We start from the raw sequence: 25,982 nt of genomic DNA on the forward strand, positions 1-25,982 counted from the left end.
TGCTGGATGCCCAACTGTCACAGACCAGAGAAAACGCTTCCAGCTCTTGAACGCCTCTATCACTTTTCTTTGTTCCGTGTCCATTATGCTGTGTTCAGAGCCTAACCATCCTAACTGGCTGTCACTGTGGCATCCGGGCCAAACCATGGCACACAGATCCACACACTCATATGTGCGTGCACAGATTCTGGCAGGCTAAATACAGAGTCACACTTAGACTCCAAGATGTGTTTTGACGCCAGCTCTAGTATTATGGAGCATTCGTGTGTGAACGTGTGCGTTTGTCCAGCACAGGAACAAACTCAGTTCCTCCGTTCCCTAATTTTTCTCCCACAGGAACTATAAAGGAAAGGGCTGTTTGCGTATGTGTCTGCTCTGTCTGACTCGTGTGTTTGGTCTTGTGTTGCTTGGGTTGTCGCCACACATACATAGTGTATGTGCTGGTAGACGCATACACAATCCCACATACTAAACCCCCTTCCTCTCTGCTGGCTCTCTTTTAGGAAGTGGTGCTGTACTGTCTGGAGAACAGAGTATGTGAAGTGAATCATCGAGACTATGCTGGTTACTGTGCTCTACATGAGGCGTGTGCCCGCGGCTGGCTCAGCATAGTCCAACACCTGCTGGATTATGGGGCCGACATCAACTGTAGTGCACAGGATGGCACCAGGTAAACAAATCAAAATCAAGCAATCGCAGTAACTTGTACTTGCATAAACACACCTCCTGTTCACAGCGCAAACGTGATTTTTATACATGATTGAACAGGACATGCCAGAACTTAGTCGTCAACTGTATTGCTTGGCTCAGGAGGCGGCACATAAAAAAGTTTCTAAATAATTTATTTTAATCAATTTATACTAATGTGCAGAGTGAGGTCTCAACAGATCTTAAAGAAAATTACAGTTTAATCCAAATCAGACTGTTACTTGATTAATTTTAGAATATTAGCAGTTCTAAAGTAAATTGATAAGACATTTATTAAAAATATATGTAAAATAAATGTTTCTGTTTCATTAATTCAGAACTTGAACAAAATGTACAGAACTATAATGCGGCACAATATTGTTTACATGTTAAATGCTGGCACAACAAATAACATCCTCAACTGATCATTTTTATCAACTAAACACCAAATTAAACCAATACTTATGGATCAATTAAGGGTGTGCTGAGTGGAAATATGCAGCTACAAAATAAATCCGTATTTGTGTTTGTCTAGACCGATTCATGATGCTGTGGAGAATGATCACCTGGACGTGGTTCGTGTCCTTCTGTCCTATGGCGCTGATCCCACCTTGGCTACATACTCTGGCCGTGGCCTGCTCAAGATGACCCACAGTGACAGCATGGAGCGCTTCCTCACTGGTAAGAGCTCAGCTGGCAATATATAAACATTTTAGAATTCTAAGACGCCATACATCCTCAAATCCATAAATCTGTTCATTTTGAAAGCTAAATGTGAAGCTCAGAGTATTGTTTTCCTGGCAGTCATAAGCCAGTTTAAGTGTGATTTTTCTATTAAATAGAACCTTCACATTCAGCTGGTTTTGATGAATTTGACAAGTGCCATCCACAGTTTTACTCATAGTGAAGTTTGTCCAAAGTTACCGAATAATATTTCCAGGTCTCTGAGGATTTGAAGGCTGTAATTGCAAAATATTTGGTTGAAAAATTTGCAAAATATTGGAATATTGACTCAGTTGGCTTGTACCCATCAAATGCACTTAAAATCTTGGAAAAAGTACTTACTCTAGAGAGTGGATACCAAAAGGGGGTCAGTAAAACCAACCCTCCAAATTTGGTCCATCAACCATTTCTTGGTTTTTTGGTTTTTTTTTTGAAGCTGTGACCTCTGTGTAGCCTGTTTGTTATGAATTCTCCTGTAAATCCTCATCCTTCAACTACCAGTCACCGATAGTCATGTCTGTGTTTGTCATAGTATTTCCCCTCCGGCACCCTCCGCTTCCCCCCCTCCCTTGACCACCTGTTAGACAGGGAGTCTCAGCCTGCCTGGGTGCGTGCTACTGCCTCTTAGCTCCTCTATCTGGTTACTTAGCAACGGGAACAGTGTTTGCTCAGCATACGGCGGAAATGGGCTTCACTCTGGCTGGAGTCTCGGCTTTTGTATGTGTGCGTGTGAGCGCAAGTGTGTATTTTTATAAGGTTGCCACGCAAGAGTCTGACGCTGTCCGTATATGCAGCGTGTATTTTGAGAAGGTTCGTCTGGATGTTTGTAGTCAAGTTAAGACAACACAAATGTGTTTATGTGTACTGCTGGAGGAAATGAATGCAGCACAGGCACACGCATGCAAACACTTCCTCTGTAGCCAGCTGCTTAATATTACATGAACGCCCAGTAACTGGTAAGAAACGATTACGTGAGCTACACCAGAGGCATTAGTAAAAAGAGGCAGATGCAGGGGAAAAGATCATGTGAAAATGAACAGGTGTAAGTTCACTGTCAGCAGAAGGGTGAACAGGTTTAGTACGAGAGGCAAATTTATCATGTAGGCTGCTGGAAACACGGCACAGAATTTTGAAAAGGGAGAGGATGGATAGATCGATGCCTGCTAGATTGACAGAGCAGGGGAGAGAGGGAGATTGAGCACCAGAGAAAATGAGTGAGAGCGAACGATCGCTGCCCTCCCTCCACCTGGTCCCACTCATCTGGAGGCCGTTAATCCCTCCAAACACACGCCAGACGCCCCACGCCTCAGCACTGGCACTAAGCCCAGCTCTCACTCTGTCAATGTGTGTCTGTGTGTGTGTGTGTGTGTGTGTGTGCGTGCGTGCGTGCGTGCGTGTGCTGAATACACACTTTGCTCTCGCAGTGTGCTTATCCAGCTCCCTCTGCTTGTTTGTTTCCAGCCGGCTCTGTGTGTGTGCGCGTGTGTGTGTGTGTGTGTGTACCCAGCGACTGTGTGTGGTTCTTGTTTGATTCCTGGCAGCCGTCTGTAGCCCTGGCCTGAACTGAGCCAGCTCTAACCCAGCGGAGACAGTCGCTCTCCTCCCCCGTGGTACAGCCGCTGGCCCCTGACCATCAGCCCTCCCACCTCCTCCCCCAAAACATTTGCTCTGTTTGTTTCTCTTTTCTCTCTTGACACTGCCCCTCCTCCCATCCTTCTTTATTTTACTGTGCTCTTTATCCATTTTTCTGCTGTAGTCTCCAAGGGCATTTCTATTTGCCTCGTTGCCTGTCCCTGGGGCTCCACCTCTTGAATAACTGCTTAACTCCTCTCCCCTCTCCATAGATTATTTTGCTGACCTTCAGGGCCGCTCAGATGACGACCCAGGACTTTATTGGGAATTCTACGGCAGCGCTGTGTGTGGTGAGTACTAATCAGCACTTTGTGTGTGTGCCAAGTCTTTATTTTTCAAACATCTTCACTGCCATCTAGCTTTGAGTATAATGTGCGTGTGTGTACATCCCCGACATATTTAATAACAGCAATATGCAGTAAAAATTACACATTTGTTGTTTTTGGCTGTGTCAGAATCCACTGAAGAAGGCGGTGTCTATGACATCCTTGCTGACCCTCCTGGCCCAGATGATGAGGATGAAGATGACAAAAGAGAAGTGTTTGAGTTTGAGTTCTCTGACAGACCACTGCTGCCTTGCTACAATATCCAGGTGTCCCTTTCCCAGGGGTAAGTTTGACTGTAACAACAGATGCAACATTTTAAAATACGATTCTGCCTTTATTTTCATAGCAAGGCCATATTAAACTCAATAAAGAAACTCCAATGCATTTCACCATCACTCTTTCAGCTCCCTGATGAAGGCTTGATGCAAACAAAATTGTTTATGGGGTTTAATATGACCATGCAATGACAATAAAGATAATTTACTGTTAAAAACAGAACACCTTAGCGTTTCCTCAGATTTTTTATGCATCCTATCTAAAGAGCACCTCAAGTAATTTTGAGTCCAGTACATTCTTCGACCCGAGTAATTTAAATTGTTCTGCCTGTTGGCTTCATTTCATAACCACTGTTTTTGTATTTTTTTTAGGCCAAGGAACTGGCTGCTACTTTCAGATGTGCTTCGGCGCCTGCGGATGTCTGCACGAGGCTTCCGACAGGCCTTCCCCCACATGGAGGTGGTGACTGTAGCGGAGGCAGAGTTTTACCGGCAAGCCTCTCTGTCGCAGCTATTCTCCTGCCCAGAGGAGCTGGAAGGCTTCCATTCAGACAGCAAGGAGCTGCTGGACCTGGTGGAAGACAGTGCCGAGCTGGCTGCCCTGCTGGGCTCCACACTGGAGTGTCTGGATGACCGCTGGGACCACCCAGGGGACAAGCTGAAGGATAAAATCAAGGCTATTGGGAAGTTGGGCTCATCCTGACCCCTGGGCCCACTAAACGCTGACCTTGATCCTTATGGACTGCAGTTTGCTTTAGAACCAACCAGGGGTTATGATGATTTGCCTTAGCCTGACCCTTAGTTCCTGCGCTTCGGCCCTGCTCTGGTCCAGCACTGGTGCACTGTACAGATAAACTGACCTGCTGGCTGTCAGGACTGCTGAAACGATCTTCTGTTAACTGAGGATTAACAAATCTGGGACTCCGTTAATTAATAATGGTCTTATTTTTATAAATTAATATATGTAAAAAATAAATGAATATATATATATATATCTATAAAAATAAATATATATATAATATCAAGAGATTTCTTTTCTTTGGGATGTTGCTCATGACTCCTGAAAGATTTTGTATGGCAACAGAGTGTAGTCGTGTTGCCTGTAGTTGGATGGAGTGTGTGGGCGCGCAGCACATTGTGCATGTGTGTAGCTGTACAGAATAGTACTAAGACTGTGCTATTGAATGTGGTATTTGTGTTTATAGGAAGCACATGATGTCCTTTTTTTCCCTCCTCAGACTTCAGCGCTTGCTTGAGCCTCAGGGGCTATAATGTTGTATTTTTTTGGTTCAAAGTTGGCTTCCTGTTTAGTCTGTAATTTAACTTGCAAAACGACAAAATTGTTTGTATTATAAAGTTTTAAGACCATGTAGATATTCACCTTTCGGCACAGAGCTTGTATATAACAGGGAAGCTACTGCAGTAAAGTAATTTTTGGTGTGTTCATTTTTGTTTTAACTTTGTAATTAAAATATCTCATTTGTATTTATATTTTACAAAGGAAGTTGCTTTAAAATAAATATACAAACTGCAAGATGAAAAATGGGTTCCGTTTCATATTTTTGTCTCTGCTGAATTAAACAAGGGTCTGAACAGTAAAGTTTTAACAACTACTTTGTATTATCTTTCCTAAACTTATTGTGTGCAACTTTGTACAAACACCAACACAATCCTATATTGCCATCTCTTGGAATGTTTTTGTATTGTAGGTGTCATGCACTTACTTTCAGCCATGGCACAAGGAGTCACCAGCTTCCATTTCCTGCCGTTTTTTCTGAAAACACGTGGTTTGTATCGCCCCCCAGTGTTCAAAACTAACAAATGCAAAACTAAGAGCCCTCTAACAACCCCAACTTTTGTCCTGGTGTTGATGTTCTGAAATCACCTTGAGCTGTATGATTCTGGCCTAAATAGAAGACTGCATAATGTATTCAAGAGGCTCTACTTTCTATTTTTAGAAAACTGGAAGGAGAAGTGAGTCAAAATCATAAGAATAGATCCAGTGTGGCACTTCAGACTTCAGTGTCTACAAAGAGCCACTGCACAGGAAAACCATTGCAGTCTGGGAGCCCCTGCAGAATATGAGCACCAGTGTGTCAGCGTGACGTTCTGGCTGAGCTTCAACAAAAATGATGACTGAACTAAAGGCCAGTCACGCAAAGACGATAGACTCCAAACTAAATTCCCCACTGCTGAGGGATCCCTGGCAGGCTGCCAAGATCCAAGCTAAAGTGTAGGGTGCTTTAACTTATGGTTGATCCACTAGATAACAGTAGAAGTGTACAGTAGGACAGAGGTAATCCAGACTCTCAGGCCATAAACGATTCTCATTGGGAATTATCTGAGGAGTGACAGAGTGCCTCCCAGAGTCAACAGGCTTTCAGATGATCATGAGACCTAGTTTCATATTAAAAGGTTTACAAGCATTTGGATCATGAACAAGTTTTAGTTTGTGACATAGTTCAAACAGATTTATGAGGTAAAATCAGAACTTCACTTCACATATTCAGGCACAGGTCTTGGAGCAAAAACAATCTGTCAGACAGCTAATTGGGATGCACCCTCACAACCTAAACTATGAAGTCAATGCCATATCCTGAGGCAGGAAGTGTAGGAGGGTCAAACTCAGTGTCAAGAACTCTTCTGCCTAGAACAGACTGTAATAAAATCCATACCACTGCACCAAATAGTCGTGCATTCAATGTGGAACACACTGTGGACAGACGGACCCTCTGAGCCATCATCTCACCTATAAAGTATGTCTTTCCTCTGGTCCTCTAGCCTCTGGTCTTCTCTCTGTTGTCAGCTTTACTTCAGCTGTTATTGTGTGGCTCAGTCTAAACATATTACCAATACAAAAGACAAAAACAAAGACATATCCGGAAAAGAAAAGATTAAGAGGCAACTAATTGTACAATTTATATTTAAGTGTTTGAGTTAAATGAACATTTTTCTTGTGCTAGAAAATGCTGAATGCATTTGAGTCATTTATTTTATTGACAACAAATGACACTTAGAGAGAATCCAGACCTAAAATAACAGAAAAAATATTTTTACTTAGAAAGGCTCCATAAATTAGTATTTCTTGGAATGACTTGGTTCTCAAACAGTCGTTCTTGTTGCTTTTGGGTGGTTGATGCCACTCCTACTAAATCATACTGGATGTATGTAAAAAGAAACTAGTCTAAGTTTTGGTAGGAAATGTGCTTAACATGATCTATAAATAAAGGCAGCATTTATAGATGTATTCAATGATTTGTGAGTAGTTCATGATGACTGTCAATCCACAAACTAACACCAAGAGAGTTCAGTTTCACTAATTAATATAAAGCTTAAAATGTTTCACTTATCATACATTATCAACTTAAAGTAGCTATTTAAACAAAAAAAGTACTGTTACATTTCCAGATAGCAAAATCATTATGGCTTAAATCTGGCCCAAAACTGGCATGCCATTTGGCAAAGTTCTGAGTGGATGTATGGGCCCTAAATGGCCCAGAATAGGCAAGCCAAAATCAAACCAGAAGGAAGCCAAAATTCACCCAAAACTAATTGCGAACTTCCAAAATATAGCCATAATTGTCCCAGAAAAGCCCCAAATCCCCATAATCCAGCCAAAAAGTAACCAAAACATGCCATACCATCCCTATACTTGATCCCACTCTTTGCCCAGTCTTTTGGTTAGCCAGACATATGCCATAACTCAGCCATATATTGCTGGTGCCTCCTTATCTATTATGGATGACCTTAATCATACCACAGTTAAGCCTGAAGGTTTTCATAATGCCAAAAGAAAGCCAAAAATGCCAAATGTATGCCATTATACTGCCAAAATATCCTTAGTAACAATTAAAGACATTCTATTCTATTCTATTCTATTCTATTCTATTCTATTCTATTCTATTCTATTCTATTCTATTCTATAACCACATGCATATCAAGTTTTGTTTTTCATAAACGTATGAGAGAAAATTTTCCAAAAATTACTTTACAGATTCCACATTCAGCGGCTTAAGTCGCCAACAAACCTTGAAAATTATAGAGGTGAATGCTATAGAGCCCAAACAGCACCTAAGCCTTTAGAAAACAAAGGGGAAAAAACAAACAAACGTTATGTTGCTATTTTGGAATGCTGAAAATAAAAATAAAAATAAAAATAAAAATAAAAATAAAAATAAAAATAAAAATAAAAATAAAAATAAAAATAAAAATAAAAATAAAAGAATATGTGGCGCATCAGTGTTGTCCCATCATGCCTTGCGTCCCGTGACGTGCCGTCAGGTCAGCTGATCTCTGCTGCTGTAGCAAGGAGAAAGATGTCGACGACCAACTGGCGAAGGATGGATGCTGTTTTCACCGTAGGGTTTGTCCTCTGCCTCCTGGGCACCACTGGTAAGAAAAGTGGAACAATACATAGATGTTATAAATCTGGGAGAATCTTGTCTCCTCATTTGATATAATACACCAGCTATAAATATCTGCTGTGTTCCGAATCGTAGCTCGTTAACGGAGCTTGGAGCTATATTAGCATTGTTTCGCTTAACATCGCCGGCGTTTCTTGTAGTATTTATCATATAACCAAGTGGAAGTTAATGGAGATGTGTTCAATAGTAATGGTGTATTGACAGTATTGGATTATTATATTAGTATGTAGCATTAACGACTGGCCTTATGAATGACGATACAAAACACTAGCCTGTTAGCAATTAGCAGATTAGCAAACTGAAAAAATGACAATCAAAGGTAAGCTAACACCTAAGATTTGTGGTGACGCTATGGTTTTTGTTCGTAATTCTTACTGTTAGAAAGAAAACTAACTTCCTGGTTATTGGTTACTAATTTACAAGAGTGGACTGTCATGTGACACTGCTTCCAGTCGGTAGTTCCTCTTTCACAGCTACAATCTGCTGTGTGTCACGAGTGTATGTGAATGGAATATCTTTACTCTGACCCGTGATGTCTAGTCAAACTGACAAAACTGATGTAAGCTGCGAAGTACAATTTACATATCGGTGATGGGTGGTCATGGTGTTGCACTGACAGATGGTTTTCGTTGTAGAGATCACTAAATTCCATTATAAATCATCACAGCAGCAGTCGAAAGGTGTTAGTTAAGTCGAATAGACAACTCAATAGACCTGTTTTCATGGTAGGCATCATCCTGATCAACTCTGTAATTTAACGTTGTAAGACATCCCAAGTAATACATGTCATCACTGAAATTCTCTTTGGCTTTGTAAGGTTTTTAATACAAAGAAGTAGAGGTTAATCAATAGTGGAGGCTTAAAAGCCAGCATAATAATGACAGTTAGCAATAGAAAAAGACTGATGTCGTCACACAGAAAATATTGACACTGAAAATATATTTTGCATGTCTGAAATGAACCACCTTTCACTTTTTAGTACCCACACATAACTGTTGAGTAAAACGCATAACTCAAATAAATAAATAAAAAACAATGAACACCAAACGGAAAGGAATTTATCACATTGGCCTTACTGTACAAAATATTGGCAGTAACAATTATTAACTTGTGGGATGTTATATAGGCAAGTGAAGTCCGCTGGTTAAGAAGCTATTGGCTGCAATCTGCACCATTGTCTGCCAGTAGTATGTAAAACATGCTATTGGTGTAAATTAATCAGACAAATTGATTGATTGGTCCATGTCGACAAAGCAGTGCACAGAAAAAATCATCAGTAGCAAATTCAACCCCATCTCTGACATCTGCAAAACCCACTTTCTTCTGTCTATAATAATAAGGCAGAACCTATACGCTCTCTGACATGTCTGTAACCAACTCTCCACTGTGGGGAAAAAAACTCAAGACCATTCACACTGACTAATTCCCTTTCTTCAACAGCACTTAGAGCTTTAAATTGTATCTGTGTTCTGAATTAGGACCTTTTTAATGCAAAACACTATCTGCTGCTATACGTCATTGAATCCGTATCTTAGTTGTTTTATTCATTCTGTTGTTATGCACTGACTGGACTAGGCTGTATATCATTTAATTTTAGAATTAACTGTATTCAAGAGCCCATGACATTTTATTCTTAGTTTTCACAAGATCAAACATCATAATAAATATGTTTATCAGTTGATGTAAGTGCCACACTGTAAAATTTCAAGTCCTTATTTCTTTCCAGTTTACAAGGTGTTTTTTTCTGTCTTGAGAGAAGATTTTTTTTTTGTTAAATTATGTGGTTTTAAAATATTCTTTATTACCTAGAGAAATTTGCTAAGGAAGTGAATATCTCCAAGGTCTAGCTAATGGTACTACATTAGAACATTCAACAATTATAATGACAATCTGTTTTTCAGAAACAAAACATGCATGAGCAAACTGACGCAAAACGAGAAAATTGAATTATAGTTGTGTTTTTAGCTGACAATTCAAACAAACTAAAAACCTGATGACAAATGAAATCAGGCCCAAAATTGCTAAATGTGTTATATCTGCTCTGATTGTCAACTAAATTATATGATAATAAAATATTAAATTTGAAATTATTGGAAATATAAGACCATTATATAGTGAGTGTTTTTTTCTTTGGCCCAATTACTGTGACTGTTTTTAATGCTTTTTATCTCCACAGGAGTCCAAGGAGACACTTTAACAGTTCTGCAGGCTCCAGAATTTGTGTCCTTCCAGAAAGGAGACTGGCCTGTTTCTGGAGAGAAGATACCTGACTTGGTGGCTTTAACTATGGGCTTCTCTGTTCAAGAGGTAACTGCCCTCTCATTCCTGCTGGCATCAGTTTATCCATAAAGGATTTTATAAGTCTTTTGTCTCACACACTGGCACTGATTTGTGCTGTAAAATTTATTATCTGGACAGCTCCTCGGCAGAGCCATCTGTGTGACATGAAGCCAGCATGTTGACAGGCAGCCTTGGCAAGAAGGCTCAGCTTTTCTCCCAAATGGAAGAGAGGAGAATTGCTGTAGTTATTACGCTTGTGTGACTACTGTTGTCAAGCAAACAATCTTAGGTGCCCTGGATTAGATAATTTAGTGGGACACAAAACTGCTTTAACTAAGTCTATTGTCTATTGTGGTTACTGTTAAAAATACTGAACTATTCATGAGAGTTTTGCACAATTTCAAGTAGTTATTATTGAAAGACAATGTCTAGCAAAGTATGGATAAACCGATCACCAGTTATTGGATATGATAGCCACATTTTTTATGATTATTGGTGTTTTTATTTTTCAAAAGATGATTTCCAAGAAAATAAATGAATATGAATTGATCTACTTTGGCTGTTATATGGCCAGTGCTGTCTATAGTCACCTGACTGGTTATACATGGGCTATCTAGAGTAAAATGAGGGAGAGAGATTTATTAATCGTCATATTTACAGTTCCACCAGTTCAATATGACAACTGACTATAAGTTGCTGAAATGTTACATAAGTATTCTATTTATTTAAGGTTAAATGTATTTAACAAACTTTTCTTTTTGATTTATTCTAACAGTTGAATTTATCAATCCCAAATATTGGTTACTGATCTCCTTTTATACAAATAATTTTAATTGTATCAACCCTTTAAACCTATGACCATTAGTGAGTCATCTGTTATGCAACATGATGTCACAATAAAAATTCTCCATGAAATTTAGGTCAGAGTATGTGAATGCTGTGATAGTGATGCGGGTTTTTAAGCATTTTGTTTGACAATGACTGTTCATTTGCATAGGATCTGTCCTGGCCAGGCCTCCAGGCTGGTCCGCTGTTTCAGCGCCCCCGGGCTAATGTACTGGTGGTGGTTAGAGGTGTCGATAGCCTGGCCCTCCCCCAGAGTGTGGCCTCCTACCCCTTGGAGAATGTGAGTCAGCCTTGCATGAATGTTTTGTAAATCAAATATATGCGCTGGTCCAACAGAAGACAGGAATGTAATTTAAATGAGCTGGCTCTTTTTGTCTCTTCCTTGCAGCCGGTCCCTTTCACCTTGGATAGCGTTGCAGAGACAGTGCACTCTCTGTTTGCTGAGGACACCCCTGTGGTGCTGCAGCTGGCCCCTAGTGAAGAAGTAATGAGGGCTACACACTGAAACCGATTAAGTCATACCTGTAATCTGTGGTGTCTCCCCTAAGGGTCTCATCTGTTATTTTCCCCACTTTGTTTTTCTCAGAGGCTGTATATGCTGGGCAAAGCCAATGCTGTGTTTGAGGACCTGCCAGTCACTTTGCAACAAATCCGTGCACGTCTGTCCCAGGACGGCTCTGTGCTGGCTTCTCTTCCACTGAACTCCCTCAGCCGGAATGCAGAGGTTGGTTAATCTCAGTAGTAGAGCCAACATTAGACACAACTCATATTTCATATTTAAAAAGTCAAAATCTATCATACCATCACATTTCATCTGTCACAAATTGAGATTCAGAAGGGGCTTCATTGTATCAGTTTCACATCTTCGCTATTTTCTTTTTAAGGCTGATTTGCTCTTCCTGTCTGAGGTCCAAGTGCTACATGACATCACAGCTCTGGTAAGTCATCCCATTCTGTTTTTTTTCCCCTCAAAAATGGGCAGATTTATTGCAGTATGACTCAGATGCCTTTGTCTTTTTTCCATTAGCTGCAGAGACACAGACATCTGGCTAAAGACCACTCCCCTGACCTGTACTCCTTGGAGTTGTCTGGTCTGGAGGAGCTGAGTCGTCTCTATGGTCGAGACTCCGCCCAGTATCGTGACGCCACTGCCATTCTTGCCTCCGTCCTTCAGAAGGTGAGCAGGAAGTGTTGACAGGCCTTTTTAAACAGATCGTCACCATTAAATAATTTAAACTCTGCTGATAACAATGTGTGTGTCTTTGTCATTGTAGTTTGGAGAAGATGTGTATGGTCTCTATGGCAACAGCGCTGTGGTGGAAGTTGTGACGGTGAAAACCTTTGAGGCTCCGTTGACTCGGAAATCCCGTTCAATTCTGGAATCTAAACAGATCGTAAGTCTGAGGTTGCCTTAAACAAAAGTTTGCTGGTTGCCAGAGTGTGCAGACAGACACATTATTCTCCTGCTCAGTGGTTAATCATTATTGTAGGCCCTTTTGGCTGCTGTTCTTGGGAACTACATACCATTAAAGGCTTTTTTTCCTGTTTGCATTTGCACTGCCAATAGGAACAGAGTTGAGATCATGGCCTTGTGGGTTTCTTAGATTTTTATGTTGCTTTGAGTCAAAGTCACATAAAATTATGATTGAAATCTCAACTATAGTACCATTCCATTTGCCTGTGCTTCCTTAGAGTTTTTAAAAAGCTGATACAAGGTAATACATAAATTTGTTTCTTCAAGACTGTTTAAAGGTGCAGCCTTCAACATACGCTCATGTCATGCTAGATTCCTGTTGTGCTTCGAAAGACCCTTAAATCAACACTGTAAAGATGACAGTTGTCCTTTTCATAGCCTGGCATTATCAAAAAAACAGTCTAGTAAGATGTCCAGTTAATTTTGGAATTCCAACGGTTGTAAATCAAAATAGCTCTGGATATAACTGGGTAGAGCTACAACCTGTTATAGAAATCTGAATGACAGAACAAACTTATTGTTCTCATCAGTGAGAGCTTTAAGTGTAGTATGATCTTTTACAGATAATATATGGTTAATTTCTCTTAATACTGACAAAATACTGCCTTAAGAAGACTGTTTCACATCAGTATCTTGGTTGTTTGCAAAGGTTTGCTGAACAGCCCTCCTTGGTCCATCATGCTATCAAACTTGCCCCATATCAGATAAATTGTTAAAGGTGGGGTCTGAGATGTTTTCCTGGAGCATTTTTCACTATATTCCTTAAAATCCCCTTCACACCCTGATTACAACTAATTAATTAAATACTCTAACACAAAAATTAAAAAAATTAGTCACCTGTGGAACGGACAGGACTGAAAAAACACCATCCAATCATTTTGAGCGCCCACTCGAAATGATTGAACGTTGATATGTCTATCAAACTCAACTGCCATTTGCCCCTTCCCCCCTCTGTGCGTACCCCTCTTTGAGCATGAATCGTGCGTTCTCAGAGGCTGGAAGCGCTTGTACAGGAAGCGAAGCCAGAACCTGGCTATATTAGTTTTATTAGGATGGAAAGTTCACTGGCAAACTGTTTTGTCACTAACATAAATCACTAGGAAATGTAATGTTAGTCAGATAGGCATGAACTGGAGCTGTTCTGTAAGAGCGGGGGTGTTAGAGGAGGCTGAATGAGGTGTGCATGGATATGCAAGCCGGACCTTCAGCCGGGGCCGTAGTGTCGGAGCCCGAGGCAGGGCCGTACAGGACCAGAGCTGGGGATGGAGCCTCAGGCGGGGTCGAAGCCGGAGCTGGGGCTGTAGTCAGAGCCTCAGCCGATGTCGGAGACAGAGCTGGGCCGTACTGTAGATGGCATCGAAGCCCGAACCGGGGACAGAGCAGAGCCTCAGCCAGCGAATTGTTGCTGTGCAGCGCTCATGAACCCTCGGGAACAAGCATTGCGCGTGCCAGTACTCTGGAGGCGTGGCTTTGGAGGGACGTCTGAAGAAAGGGGTTTGGACTTTTGAATTGAGTATTTTCAAAATGTAGCTTGCTCGAACCGTTCCTCTAACATCTCATACCCCACCTTTAAGGATTGGCCTGACACAGGGGTGATCAGGTGCAAATCTCTATAGAAGGAAGGGAGTAAAATAAAAATGATGTTACTGTTCCTGCAGTGCAGAAAAGACAGTTTCTCCAATAGCAAAAACTTAAAACCTAGGAAGTAGTGAAAAAGTTTTCTGGTTCAAAAGTGCCTTTTATACTTTTCAGCCAGAATATCTTCTGTTACTGCATCTTTACAAAGAAAGGTGCAATAATAGAAACACAACAGCAACACAAACTACAGCTTCTAAAATTAACATAAAGTTGTGTCAACCCATGTAGGGTGGATTTATTGCATGTTGTACAGTAGCATCCTGCATAGCTAATGCCTTTACCTCTTTGCTCTGAAATATGTGTATATTATCATATATTTCCTTGCAGAGTAACCCAGGCAGCCCTTACAACCTGGCCTACAAGTATAACTTCCAGTACGCTGTGGTCTTCAACATTGTGCTGTGGTTGATGATCGCTCTGGCCCTCGCTGTTATTGCCACCGCTTACAACCTGTGGAACATGGACCCAGGATATGACAGCATCATCTACAGGATGACCAATCAGAAGATCAGGATGGACTAAATCCTGAACATCAACCCCTCCCCCACCCCAATGCTGTCCCCCAGAACCCCCCAATGAATGTTTGTGTTGTGTGTGAGGTTGTCATTTAGTTCAGAAAGAAAACGGTGACAGCCTGTTGGGGCCTATTTCTGCATCACTCCTTTGTTTACATTGGCAAATAATGGACAGAATCATTGCATTAGTGGAACCTCTTCATGAAGATGCTAGATGTCACCACTTACTGGTGTATACACTGAAAATTCTTTTATTTTTTAACCCCACAGCTCACATTCCAAATGACTTCTCTCTTCCCTCACTTTGTTATTCCCCTTGTGATTGCATTGCAGTCGTGTTTTTTTTTTTTTTTTTTATTGTAAAAACTCTTGTAATGCTATGAAAGAATGAGATTTGTCTGGTTTTCATGTGATGTGCTTGTCTTGCTGTGTGAAAATGTTTTAAGTTAAATGAAATCTATGTGTATATATTGAATATACAACTGTATGATAAAGTGCTGTAGTCTTATTGTGAAATGATTTGTGCAGTTCAAGGTTAGTACCTGCCTCTGTTTGAAACAGTAAGTAAAATATCAGATAAAACTTAGGATTGGACATGGGTAAATGAAGCGCTGTAAATTGAAATATGTCTAATAAATTATTATACCAATCACTGATGTTGAAATAAGTTGTTTTGTATCGATGACAATCCGGTCGTGTTCTGTGAACTATGTCTTCATTATGTCAAGTTTGCATTTAGTTCTGTGTAAGTTAAGATGTAATAGCTACTCATGTCAATATTTCAAATCACACAGCTCGGTTCAGTCCAAACGAAAAAGTAATAATAATAATAATAATTATTATTATTATTATTATTATTATCTATATTGTAGAAGCCAATTGACATCTGTGTGTGTGCGTCTCAGGAATCACAAAATCTGGAAAGAGCTGACTGCTGCAGTTTGAAAATATTGGTCCTATCAACTTGCCATTTTTGCTGCTGTCTTCCTTGACCAAAAATACATAAGTACGTCAGAGATATTAGTAATTTTGAAATACAATAGCCTTACAATCATGTTGCTATGCCCAGAACACCTTGGCGGTGACTGCTGGACAAATATGCTACAGCATGCACGAATACACAACAGCAGAAAAACTACCACATCTAGAACCTGTGGATCCCCACAGATTAACATGCTTGTTATTATTATCATCATCATCATCATCATCATCATCATCATCATCATTATTATTATTATTATTATTATTATCATTATTATTATTAAAGGGTTCTTAAGGCCCATTTTTGACTAAATAACTGAAAGGAAAGTCACTTCATTGCTTATTTCCAGAACATGATTGCAGTTGTTATTCTGTTTTCCCATTTTAAGTTCTTCGTAACCTCCTGAGACCCAGGACAGTACAAGATTCTGCTTTTTGCATGAAAAAATCGTCATTGATGAAAACAGCACAACATAACTTTTTTTCAACTATGTTTTCTTTTTTCTATTAATGTCCTTTGCAATGACAGCTTTTTTAAAAAAAATCAAGCTGTGAAGCTCTGTCAAACAGACAAAAAACCCCGTAGCTGGGTCTTAGGAGGTTAAACAAGGAGTCATGACTTACGCCTCTCCATTTTGTGAGACCCCATAGACGAATCTAGACCATTACAAAACCTGTCCCTGAACACAACAGTAATTGTTACTTTATGCATACTGGTATGCTGAGCCTATAGTGAATTAAAGTTGTCACAAATTCTGCTTTGTGTGGCATGAGAGGAGGGGCATATGTGTTGAAATGCAACAATACTCTTTTCTCTATAGGGCGATGACTTACTTCTCTCCATGGCTTCCTAGAATTTCTGAGGAACTGTTTCTCCAAGAACATCTTAACCTTAAATTGACCTTGCATTTTATATATAGAGACACATGTCATTGGATTTTAAAGCAGGGCCTTGGTAAATACAACAGCTAAATTCTGCATATGATTTCCAGAACCTTGTATATAAACTTTTAGGGAAAATGTGGTAGTGTTCAAATAATATCTAATTGCAAATAATAATGGTATCTCTGATGATTTACTTTTGCAACCTAAAACATCCTAATCTGTATGCAAAAGTTAGTCAGTGCAAGTAGGCGTACAAACACATACACAAATCATTTGCATTGATAAATGAGTATTTCCACGCAATTTAAAAAGAAGACTTTCCTCCTTGGAAATTAATCTGGATTTCAAATGCAAAACGAAAAGCATGGTCTCGAAGTACGGGATCGTTAAATAATTTTATCAAGATTTCATCATCTTTTTAAATGAATTCACAAGCCACCAAAACACTGTGGATGTGGTGATCATTTGTAAAACATGAAGAGAAATTATTACACTTTGCAAACACAAAAAGTGCTGCATGAATAAGATCCAACTACATGAAAGATTCATGAAGATTCTTTGTTGAAACACCATTCATGTCCCTTTTAATCATTTAACCAAAATTTTATCTGAAATGTAAGATTTTACAAACTAAGGCTGCTTATTACACCCTTTTTTCATAATATAACAAGCAATAAACCTGACTTGACTTCAAACTTTTCATCTTTAAAAAAGAAAGTTATCTAGAATTAAGAATAGACAGGCTGAAAATTAATGCTATCTAACCTGTTATCCTGAGGACTCATGTTCCTTGCATTCATCCCTAAAGACCTAGAACTATTTTTGTGATGGTTTCCACATGTTTTCTATTCTCTATATTTGACATTTTATAAGTGATTTATCACTATTTTCTATGGTAGTATTTTCTGTATTTTGCATTTTTCAGTATTAATCAGGTATTTTACTATATTTAATTTACTGATCATGTAGATTTTAATAAAAGCTCAGAGAATATTCAAAGGGTATTATATCAGAAGAGAGAAAACTGAAGAAAAAATGACATTTAATTTCAATTATTTTTTTTTATGTTTTATTGATTATGTTTTAAATGTGATTGTGTGTTTTTAACTTGCCTCTTTTCCATTTTTGTAAAGCACTGTGAATTCCCCTGTTTATGAATTGTGCTATACAATTAAATCTGCCTTGCCTTGCCATTTTCCTATGATTTGTCAAACTATGCAGGTTTTACTGGTGAATCAACATTTCAGAAGATGATAGTGTTTCCACGTTCACTATGGAGCCTCTGAATGTTCAAATGGGTCATATCTGATGACCATGAAAAGATGAAAAATTGTATTTTATCTAAATTATTTACATGTACCTAGAGGATTAGGGGTTCAGAAGTTAATGAACAGATCAGTAGATGGTTTTGGTTGACAGTGGCTGTTTAGGTCTCAAAGGTTAACTGTTTTTAATGTATTTTTCACTTATGTTAAAATATTTTTACCTTGTTTTCAGGCCCTGCCAATTTTCACATCTGTCATGTATATTGCATATTATGTCTATGCATATCTATGAATGTTTATTTACATTTTTGTGAAGTATTTTGGTCCTTTTTACCTCTAAAATTTAATTCAAGTGAAACTTTTCAGATCCGTTTTTCGTATCCTTTCCCTCCAGAGAAAATCACATATCTCTGTAAGTTGATTACCTCCGCCAAGGAGATTATGTTTTTGCCGGGGTTGGTTTGTCTGTCTATTTGTCTGTCCGTGTGCAAGATAACTCAAAAAGTTATGGACGGATTTGGATGAAAATTTCAGGAAATGTTGATACTGGCACAAGGAACAAATGATTAAATTTTGGTGGTGATCGGGGGGGGGGGGGGGGGGTTTGGGGGTTATGGAGGGGCCCACTGATCGGCCTTAGCGGAGGTGTGCACTCTCCGAGTGCTTCTAGTTTTCTATGTGATCAACTGAAGGATGAAATTAGTTTTTTAAAATTCTCTTTCTAAGGGTTAATAAAGTCCTTTGAGACAGAAATAAATTGCTGTAGATTTAACTACCTGCAATGTATTGACATCTAAGAGCTAAAATGCAACAAACACATTAATATAGAACAAGGGTGTCAAACTCATTTTAGTTCAGGGGCCACATTCAGCTAAATTTGATCTGAAGTGGGCCGAACCAGTAAAATAATAACATACTAATATATAAATAATGTCAACTCCAAACTTTTCTCTGTTTTAGAGCAAAAGAAGTTAATTTACATGATGAAAAGGTTTGCATCTACAAACTATCCTTTCAAAAGATGTGAATAACATGAACAAACTGAAAAAATTAGTTTGATTTTAACAATATTCTGCCTCAGTTTATCATTTCCACATGTACATTATAACACAGATCACAGTGGATCTACAAACACACAAAACATTTAATAACAGGCAGAATATTGTTAAAGTTGTACTTACTTCTTTTAAGACATTTCAGGTTATTCACATTTTTTGCAAAATTATACTTTGTTTTAGTGTAAATACATGAAAATATTTACATTTACAAAGAGAAACATCTGAAATTGTCATTATTTATATGTTATTATGATAGTATTTTACTGGTCCTGCCCACTTGAGATTGAATTGGTCTGAATGTAGAACCTGAACTAAAAGAATTTTTAATATCTTAGTGTAATTTTTGCATTTCACAAATTCATCCTAAGGGCTGGACTGGACCCTTTGGCGGGCCGGATTTAGCCCCTGGGCTGCATGTTTGACAGCTGTGATATAGAAGTAATGAATCCAAACACATCATATAAGATAGTGAATCAATGACAAAGAGTATTTTACTGCACAATGACTGATTATTTTTAATTTAACCCTCCTGTATCTGAGTGCGCCTTTTAGGCACACTTTGCACTTCGTTTTAAAAAACTTCATATTATTTTTCACAATTTAAATAAGGTTAGAATTCAAAAGTTGTTCATTTTTGCATGATCTTTAAAGTTCTGGCCACCAACTAAAATTTGCACATTTTAAACAAAAGAAAATTACAAGACTAGCATCTGTCTCCCAAGTGTGCCAAAAACGCACTATTTCTTCCATTTGATATGTATGATTAGGGCTGACCTTGATTTACAAAAATCAAATAAAATTAGAGCAGAAAAAAAAACAACATATAATATTTAATAGTTTGATTTGTAGGTGTGCATTTTATGCACACTTGGTGACAGATGCTTGTATTTTTGAACATTTGACCTAGCGCCAAAAATAATAATGCAAACTAACTAATGTTGTAGTTAATCATTGACATGTGCCAGGCTGCAAAAATCAAATAATATGTGATCCACTTTTTATGTAGTATATTGAAAAAAAAAAAAAAAAATTTTTGTTTTGTTTTTTTGCATAAAAAAATGGTTTGTTTACATTACAAACACGGCATTTAATGGGTTAAAAAATGTGACAGTTATTGAGTATTTGGTATTTTTTATTTACAGCTCAAGCTGATGAAATAGAAAAAAGTGTAAAAGAATTAAAAACAAACTGTATGGAATTTTTTTTGGACATTATTCCACAAGTGTGCGAAAAAGGCACACTTAATGTTTAGTAAGGGCCTTGCTGGACGGGATACCGGAGGGTTAAGGATCTGAATTCTTCTCCAACCACATGCTGCACATTGTGGCTCAGCACTATTCTGTGTTGTGTGAATGTATCATCTGTGTGTGACCACCACAGCACCTATCACATGCTATGATTTAGTGTATTATCTGTTTGACCAATCAGCATGCAGAGTCCTCCTAGGCCCCGCCCTCTGGTATTATCCGGTCTATGTAAGTGGTTTGGTAACAGCTGAGCATCTTCCATAACAGCCTGGGAAATCACACTGGACAGCGAAGAAGCAGCGATATTCGTAAAAGATTGTCTCATCCGGAGATACAAACAGTAATCAAACATGGTCTGACTGTTGATAAAAGGTAGGATTTACTTATATTGCCTTGTCTTGTCGTGGATGTTTTGACGCTGTGTTTTTTCGAGGCCCGGAAGTAAAGCTAACACATGCTTTGTATGAAAAAAGATATATTATGTTTCGACTGGTTTATATTTTCCTCTTTTTTGTGTGTTTTACATTGTAGCCAGCATCTACGTGGTCAGGAGGATCCGGGCTTCCATCGCTGAGGGAGAGAAACTGGAGACTCCTATTATAACACCATGTAGTGCTATGGGTAAGGATGGACAACACTGCTACTACATGCACTCATGTAGAGGCAGAACTGATGTAAACATGCAGCAAATGAACATTATGAAGGCAGGTATTTAGTGACTTCAGGTAAAATAAGATGAATAAAGTTTTACACCTTTAGATCTTTAAATATTAATACCAAAACCTGTTATTGTCATGAAGAAAATATAAATGTAAGGTATTACCAATCTTCATTATGCAGTATGAAGGTTCCTGTAAGTGTTTTATAATTGAATATGATGTTTTGTATTAATGTTACTACTGCATTCATATATATTTTGCCTTTAACCCTTTCATGGTGGGGTGGACAGCTATTCTACAGTTATTCTCTTGAATGTTCATGGGTTTTGCTGTTTTAGTTACATATCAGTCAACACAGTAGATGCTTGTGCACCGTCCCATATACTGCAATTCATACAATTACTGTAACTTTGCTGTTCTTGATAAACCGGATCTGCAGTAACATGTTTGAGTGTAAATCAATTGTTATTAGACTGTAATTAACAGTTTTCTTAAACAGAATTTTTTTTGTATTATCTTCATGAAGTTAGTAATATCTAGTATAAGAGTGTGGTAAAATGTGAGAAAACAAAAGATTAGTTTAAATACATGTTTCTTTGCTTTAGAAATTAAATGCGTGGTGTCCAGCTAAGTGGACATTTTTGAAACTCCATAAAAAATAGGTTAATTAAAAAAAATTTAATCTCATTGTTTTTTTCATGCCTAATAAAAACACTCAGGAAAAAAAATCTTGACTAATGTTCCCATAATTCATGCATCAAAGGGTTAAACTACTTGACAGCACGTGAGAAACTCCCTCTTGTGCAGAGTTGATGAATCTCAATCTAAAATGGCATAAAACTTGGATAAATTCTGACTGAACTGTTCAGATTGAGGTCATGTTGATAAAGCTCAGATTTATTTGTGATTTGGGTCCACATGTTGTAGTGGCCAGGATCACAATCATATAAATGAAAAGATTAGATTTAGTCCACTTTGGAATTTTGAATGTGGATGCGTTATATTGATTTCTCTTAAGAGTCTTGCTGCTTAAAAAATCAGGCTATAACACTGACAACAGTTGTAGGATGCTCCATTTTATTATCTGTGACAAATGAACAGTACTGTCTATTTCTGACTCATTTACAGCTTTTTATGTTTCTGCTGAGTAATGACCACTGTCAAATGAACTAATAAATGAAATGAAAGCATAATAAACATTTGAGTGATGAAATAATGCATTCAGATAAAATGGGACAAAATAAATTCTGCTTAAATTGGCCATTTTTTGATGTAAAACTAGCATATTTATAGATGTCGAAGTACCATAAAGCCAAGAATTACCCCACTATTTTTGCCTTCTTGTCATACTAGACACATTTTTTGTATATTTGTAACTTAAAAATATGATTTCAAGTTGATGCAAGCATTTTTTTTTTTTTTTTTAGAAAATGCAGAGAAAGGAATAAAGACAAATCCTACATCCCCATCCAGAATGTGCATGCTCCAAACATCATAGTCATAGTGAAATTTCATGTAAAATACATTTGTAGCAACAATACAATAACATGTTGATTGTTACTGATTATTGGTAGGCAGCATTCTGTCTTTACTGAAATGTAGCTGAGTTCCCTAACAGCTCTAAAAGTAAACCTTAACCCATAAAGACCCAAACATCCACCATCGACCAAAACCATCTACTGATCTGAAATGTTTGATACTTGTTTATCCACTAATCCTATCAGTACATCTAAAAAATTGGTATAAAATGCAGTTTGTCATCTTTTCATGATCATCAGATATGACCCATTTGGATGTTCAGAGGCTTTGTAGTTACCATGGAAACACCATCATCTTCTATAACATTGATTCACCAGTAAAACCCATGGAGTTTGATAAATGACAGTGGATGGAGACTCTTGTTTTTATGTTTAGTTATTGATATATTTTACTCATAAAGTCACTTCTTCAGTTTTCTTCAGTTTTCGATATAATAACCCTCAACTGTAATCTGAGCTCTTATGAACATCTGCATGATCAATAAATTAATATAGGAAAATACCTGATTTTTTTCACTTAAAAATGCAAATTACAGAGAATAATATTATAATAAACATTGGTAAATTACTTTAGAAAGGTTAAATAGAGTGAAAAATTTATTTGGGAACTGCCACAGGAGTCACTCTGGGTCTTTATGGATTAAGATCAGCTTTAGTATTTCAGTTGTTTTGTTGGTGATTTACCAAAAAAGTCCAAAATACCTGACTTCAGCCTTACATTGACTCTAATGTTATACTTCATATGTGTATAATTTTACACCATGTATTTTTACTCATGTTGACCAGTCAGGCTGTTTACCTTCAGTTACACAATTGTTCTATATTTATCTGACAGTGAATAAAAATAGCAGAGGTTTACATGTTGAGACTTGTGTCAGAGCATTAAGCAATGTATACAGCTGAAGTCCAGATTTAATACAAACTGAGTAATTCTTAGCATTTCATTTCAATGGATACTTCTTTTGATAGTTCAGTGTGAGTTCAACTACATTATGTATTCTATTACATTCTTAGAGGGTCAAAAGTTTACATACTCTATTATTTGGAAGCTTCACCTTTAAATTATGTATCTTAAATCAAATGCTGACAGAAAAACATCTAACCTGACTTGTACAGGATGTTACTGATTCACTGTTTTTTTGCACTTAGCTGAAAAGAGAAGGGGGATTGAACATGAATCAGGAGGTCACCCACCGGCGGCTGCAGTGATGTCACCACCTGCTGACGGTGTTGGTGAAGCGTCAGGGTCTTCCTCACAGACAGCTGTACAGAAATGTGGATCCTGACGTTAAACAGTACACTGGACTTTGGGACTTTTCATGGACAATATATATCAAATTACAATAATAACAAGCGTATATTATACAACATTAGCACATATGTAATAGTCATCATGTTCTTTAAGTACTGCACCAACAGTCAAAAAAGTGTAATAATATCAGACCGCACCTCAGTCCAGGGTCCATGTGCTTGGCGACCAGTGTCTACCTCCTAATGAAACACATACAGGCCTTTTTAACAGTAGAAAAGATATACTATAATTGTATTCACAGCCTGGCCATGAAAAAAAAAAATTCACACCTGGATTTAACCCAAGCAAATATTTCCAATCCTTCCACTGGATAATTACTGTACTGGTTAATATTTCTGGTATCGAGTTATTTAACCTTAACTGATGCAGTCAGTAGCTCCATCAGACAGACAAAGAGCATAAGGATTAGACTGTGTTTCAATGGAAAAAGGTCATGTGGTCTGATGAGTCCAGATTAATCCTGTTCCAGAACGACGGAGGCATCAGCGTGAGAAGAGAGGTGGATGAAATGATTACCCATTACCCATCATGCCTAGTGCCTACAGTAATAAGTCTGTGGGGGTAGTGTTATGGTCTGGGTTTGCCTCAGTTGGTCAGGTCTAGGTTCAGTAATGTTTTGTGTCCATAAATTAATGGAAATAATTTTTTTTTTTTTTTTGCACATTATAAACAGCAAGAGAAAAACAAACAAAAAACCCCCGAACAACATTCAAACAAGTAACATCATTGTGCAGGAGAGGATAGAACCTAAAAAAGACTTATGTGAATACCTCCCCAGAAATAAACAATACGCAGGAAGAAGAAGAAGAAAAAAAAAGAATTAAAAATACGATATAACTAAAATAATAATCTAAAGTGAAAACAACAGAAATACAAATCAAATGATATACAGCCTTACATTTTTTTCATAAATTAGAGTCCTTATGCAATTATGGCATTGCAAAAGTTTAACAATGCTGTTGTGAATATGTGCTGTAGTCCAGAGTTGGACTGCTTTTTTTTTTTTTTTTTTTTTGGCCAGGCTGTGTAATAATGGATGTGTGTGTTTGAGCAGTTGAACAAAGCTGTGGGAGAAAGGCCTGTATTTATATACTGCAGTGTTTGACGGCCGACTCACCAACCTCTCTACCAGGGGCTGAGCAGGCCTGATGTTTCTGCTGTTATATCAATAAATGCATTAAAAAAAAAACAAAACAAAACATGCTGCAATGGTGTGTGGATTTGTGAATGTATAAAGTAATGCAAACATTGAAATTTTGTGTTATTTGGTGGAATGTCAGGAATGGTTTCTAACCCTAAAGTCAGTTCAGGTCATTCAGGCCTGCAACATATTCTGTAAGATATGACAGGAGCAATTTAGGGCTTGTATTGAGTTATGATTAAATTATGTGAGCGATTGTAATCATGTTTTGGTACAAAAGCAGGAGACGGAAAAGGTTTAATCCTTTAGCGGCAATGATATAGATCAGCAGTTTATCAGGAAATGTGCTACAAAATTAATGAAGGGTTTTAAAACAATGTTCCTCAAAGACAGATAGGAAGGGATTGAATATTTCACCCTCCACAGAGGTGAATAGAATTAAATTTTCAACAAATCTGAGTGTGTGTAAGATGCAAGCCTAAACCAAACATCTGTAATGTCAGATCTGTCAAATGGAACTGTCATTGATCTGTAGCTGATAGAACCACATGGGCTCAGGATGTGTCTCTGGAGTTGTCAGTTGTGTTCGGACCAATCAGAACCCAGATCTGTTTTTTTTTTTTTTTAAACAAATCAGTGAAAACAAACACCCAGACAGTTCTAGCGACAAGTCCAGATGACAGCAGCATGGAGGAAGCATCTTCCATGGTCTGGGGTTGTGTCAGAGTCCTTTCCAAAGGTCACTTCCACTTTAATAATGGTACTGTTAATGCTGGAAATTACACACAGATGAATTTAATTAACCCCAATAATATTTGGATCATTTTTTGATAGCTGGATCAGTTCTGCATCTGCATCAGTTGACTTCTCCAAGGATGTCCATGCATATTTCAACAAGGCAGTTCAAAACCATATTCTGCACACACATAATAGAAGTTTTATTGTTATTGTCTGGTAACCCCCTACACACACAATAAAAAAGATAAGGCCTACATTAAAAAAGACTGAGGAAGAGGCAGGTTTAGTGTGTGCCTCAACAGAACGACCCTGTGTCATCGCATCCCTTGTGATGTGAC

At 38.1% G+C, this 25,982-nt stretch overlaps 2 protein-coding genes and 2 long non-coding RNA genes across 6 annotated transcripts in view; all 4 read left to right on the top strand.

Annotated features, from left to right (window-relative positions):
- LOC115412731 (BCL-6 corepressor-like) overlaps nt 1–5,182 on the top strand; it is a 49,188-nt gene extending 44,006 nt beyond the window's left edge. For all 3 annotated transcript variants that reach the window (XM_030125360.1, XM_030125359.1, XM_030125361.1), the window contains 5 exons: nt 504–670; nt 1,223–1,368; nt 3,255–3,332; nt 3,498–3,651; nt 4,016–5,182. In XM_030125360.1, coding sequence (XP_029981220.1) covers nt 504–670; nt 1,223–1,368; nt 3,255–3,332; nt 3,498–3,651; nt 4,016–4,346 — 876 coding nt within the window. In that variant the 3' untranslated portion in view covers nt 4,347–5,182. The remainder of the gene's footprint in view (nt 1–503; nt 671–1,222; nt 1,369–3,254; nt 3,333–3,497; nt 3,652–4,015) is intronic.
- A 2,732-nt stretch (nt 5,183–7,914) lies between these two features.
- atp6ap2 (ATPase H+ transporting accessory protein 2) lies at nt 7,915–15,472 on the top strand. Its single transcript, XM_030124404.1, has 9 exons — nt 7,915–8,035; nt 10,244–10,374; nt 11,345–11,473; nt 11,582–11,677; nt 11,780–11,917; nt 12,078–12,131; nt 12,221–12,370; nt 12,468–12,587; nt 14,633–15,472. Exons 1-9 carry the CDS (start codon nt 7,960–7,962, stop codon nt 14,825–14,827), a joined length of 1,089 nt encoding a protein of 362 aa, XP_029980264.1. The 5' UTR covers nt 7,915–7,959; the 3' UTR covers nt 14,828–15,472.
- Nucleotides 12,594–14,351, top strand: LOC115412105 (uncharacterized). The gene is made up of 2 exons (XR_003934294.1): nt 12,594–13,385; nt 14,242–14,351. It is a non-coding gene; the product is annotated as an uncharacterized LOC115412105 (long non-coding RNA).
- Nucleotides 15,473–20,471: 4,999 nt separating the features above from the next.
- Nucleotides 20,472–24,024, top strand: LOC115412104 (uncharacterized). Its single transcript, XR_003934293.1, has 3 exons — nt 20,472–20,628; nt 20,788–20,877; nt 23,603–24,024. It is a non-coding gene; the product is annotated as an uncharacterized LOC115412104 (long non-coding RNA).
- Nucleotides 24,025–25,982: the final 1,958 nt, after the last annotated feature.

The sequence above is a fragment of the Sphaeramia orbicularis genome, chromosome 21 (genome assembly GCF_902148855.1).
Source record: "Sphaeramia orbicularis chromosome 21, fSphaOr1.1, whole genome shotgun sequence".
In the NCBI taxonomy this organism is placed as follows: Eukaryota; Metazoa; Chordata; class Actinopteri; order Kurtiformes; family Apogonidae; genus Sphaeramia; species Sphaeramia orbicularis.

Excerpts from the sequence above, each read along its gene's own strand:
- atp6ap2 (XM_030124404.1), top strand. The coding sequence starts at position 7,960 with ATGTCGACGACCAACTGGCGAAGGATGGATGCTGTTTTCACCGTAGGG. Across the intron at positions 10,375-11,344 it reads TGGGCTTCTCTGTTCAAGAG|GATCTGTCCTGGCCAGGCCT; the intron begins GTAACTGCCCTC and ends TCATTTGCATAG. Across the intron at positions 12,132-12,220 it reads TACATGACATCACAGCTCTG|CTGCAGAGACACAGACATCT; the intron begins GTAAGTCATCCC and ends TTTTTCCATTAG.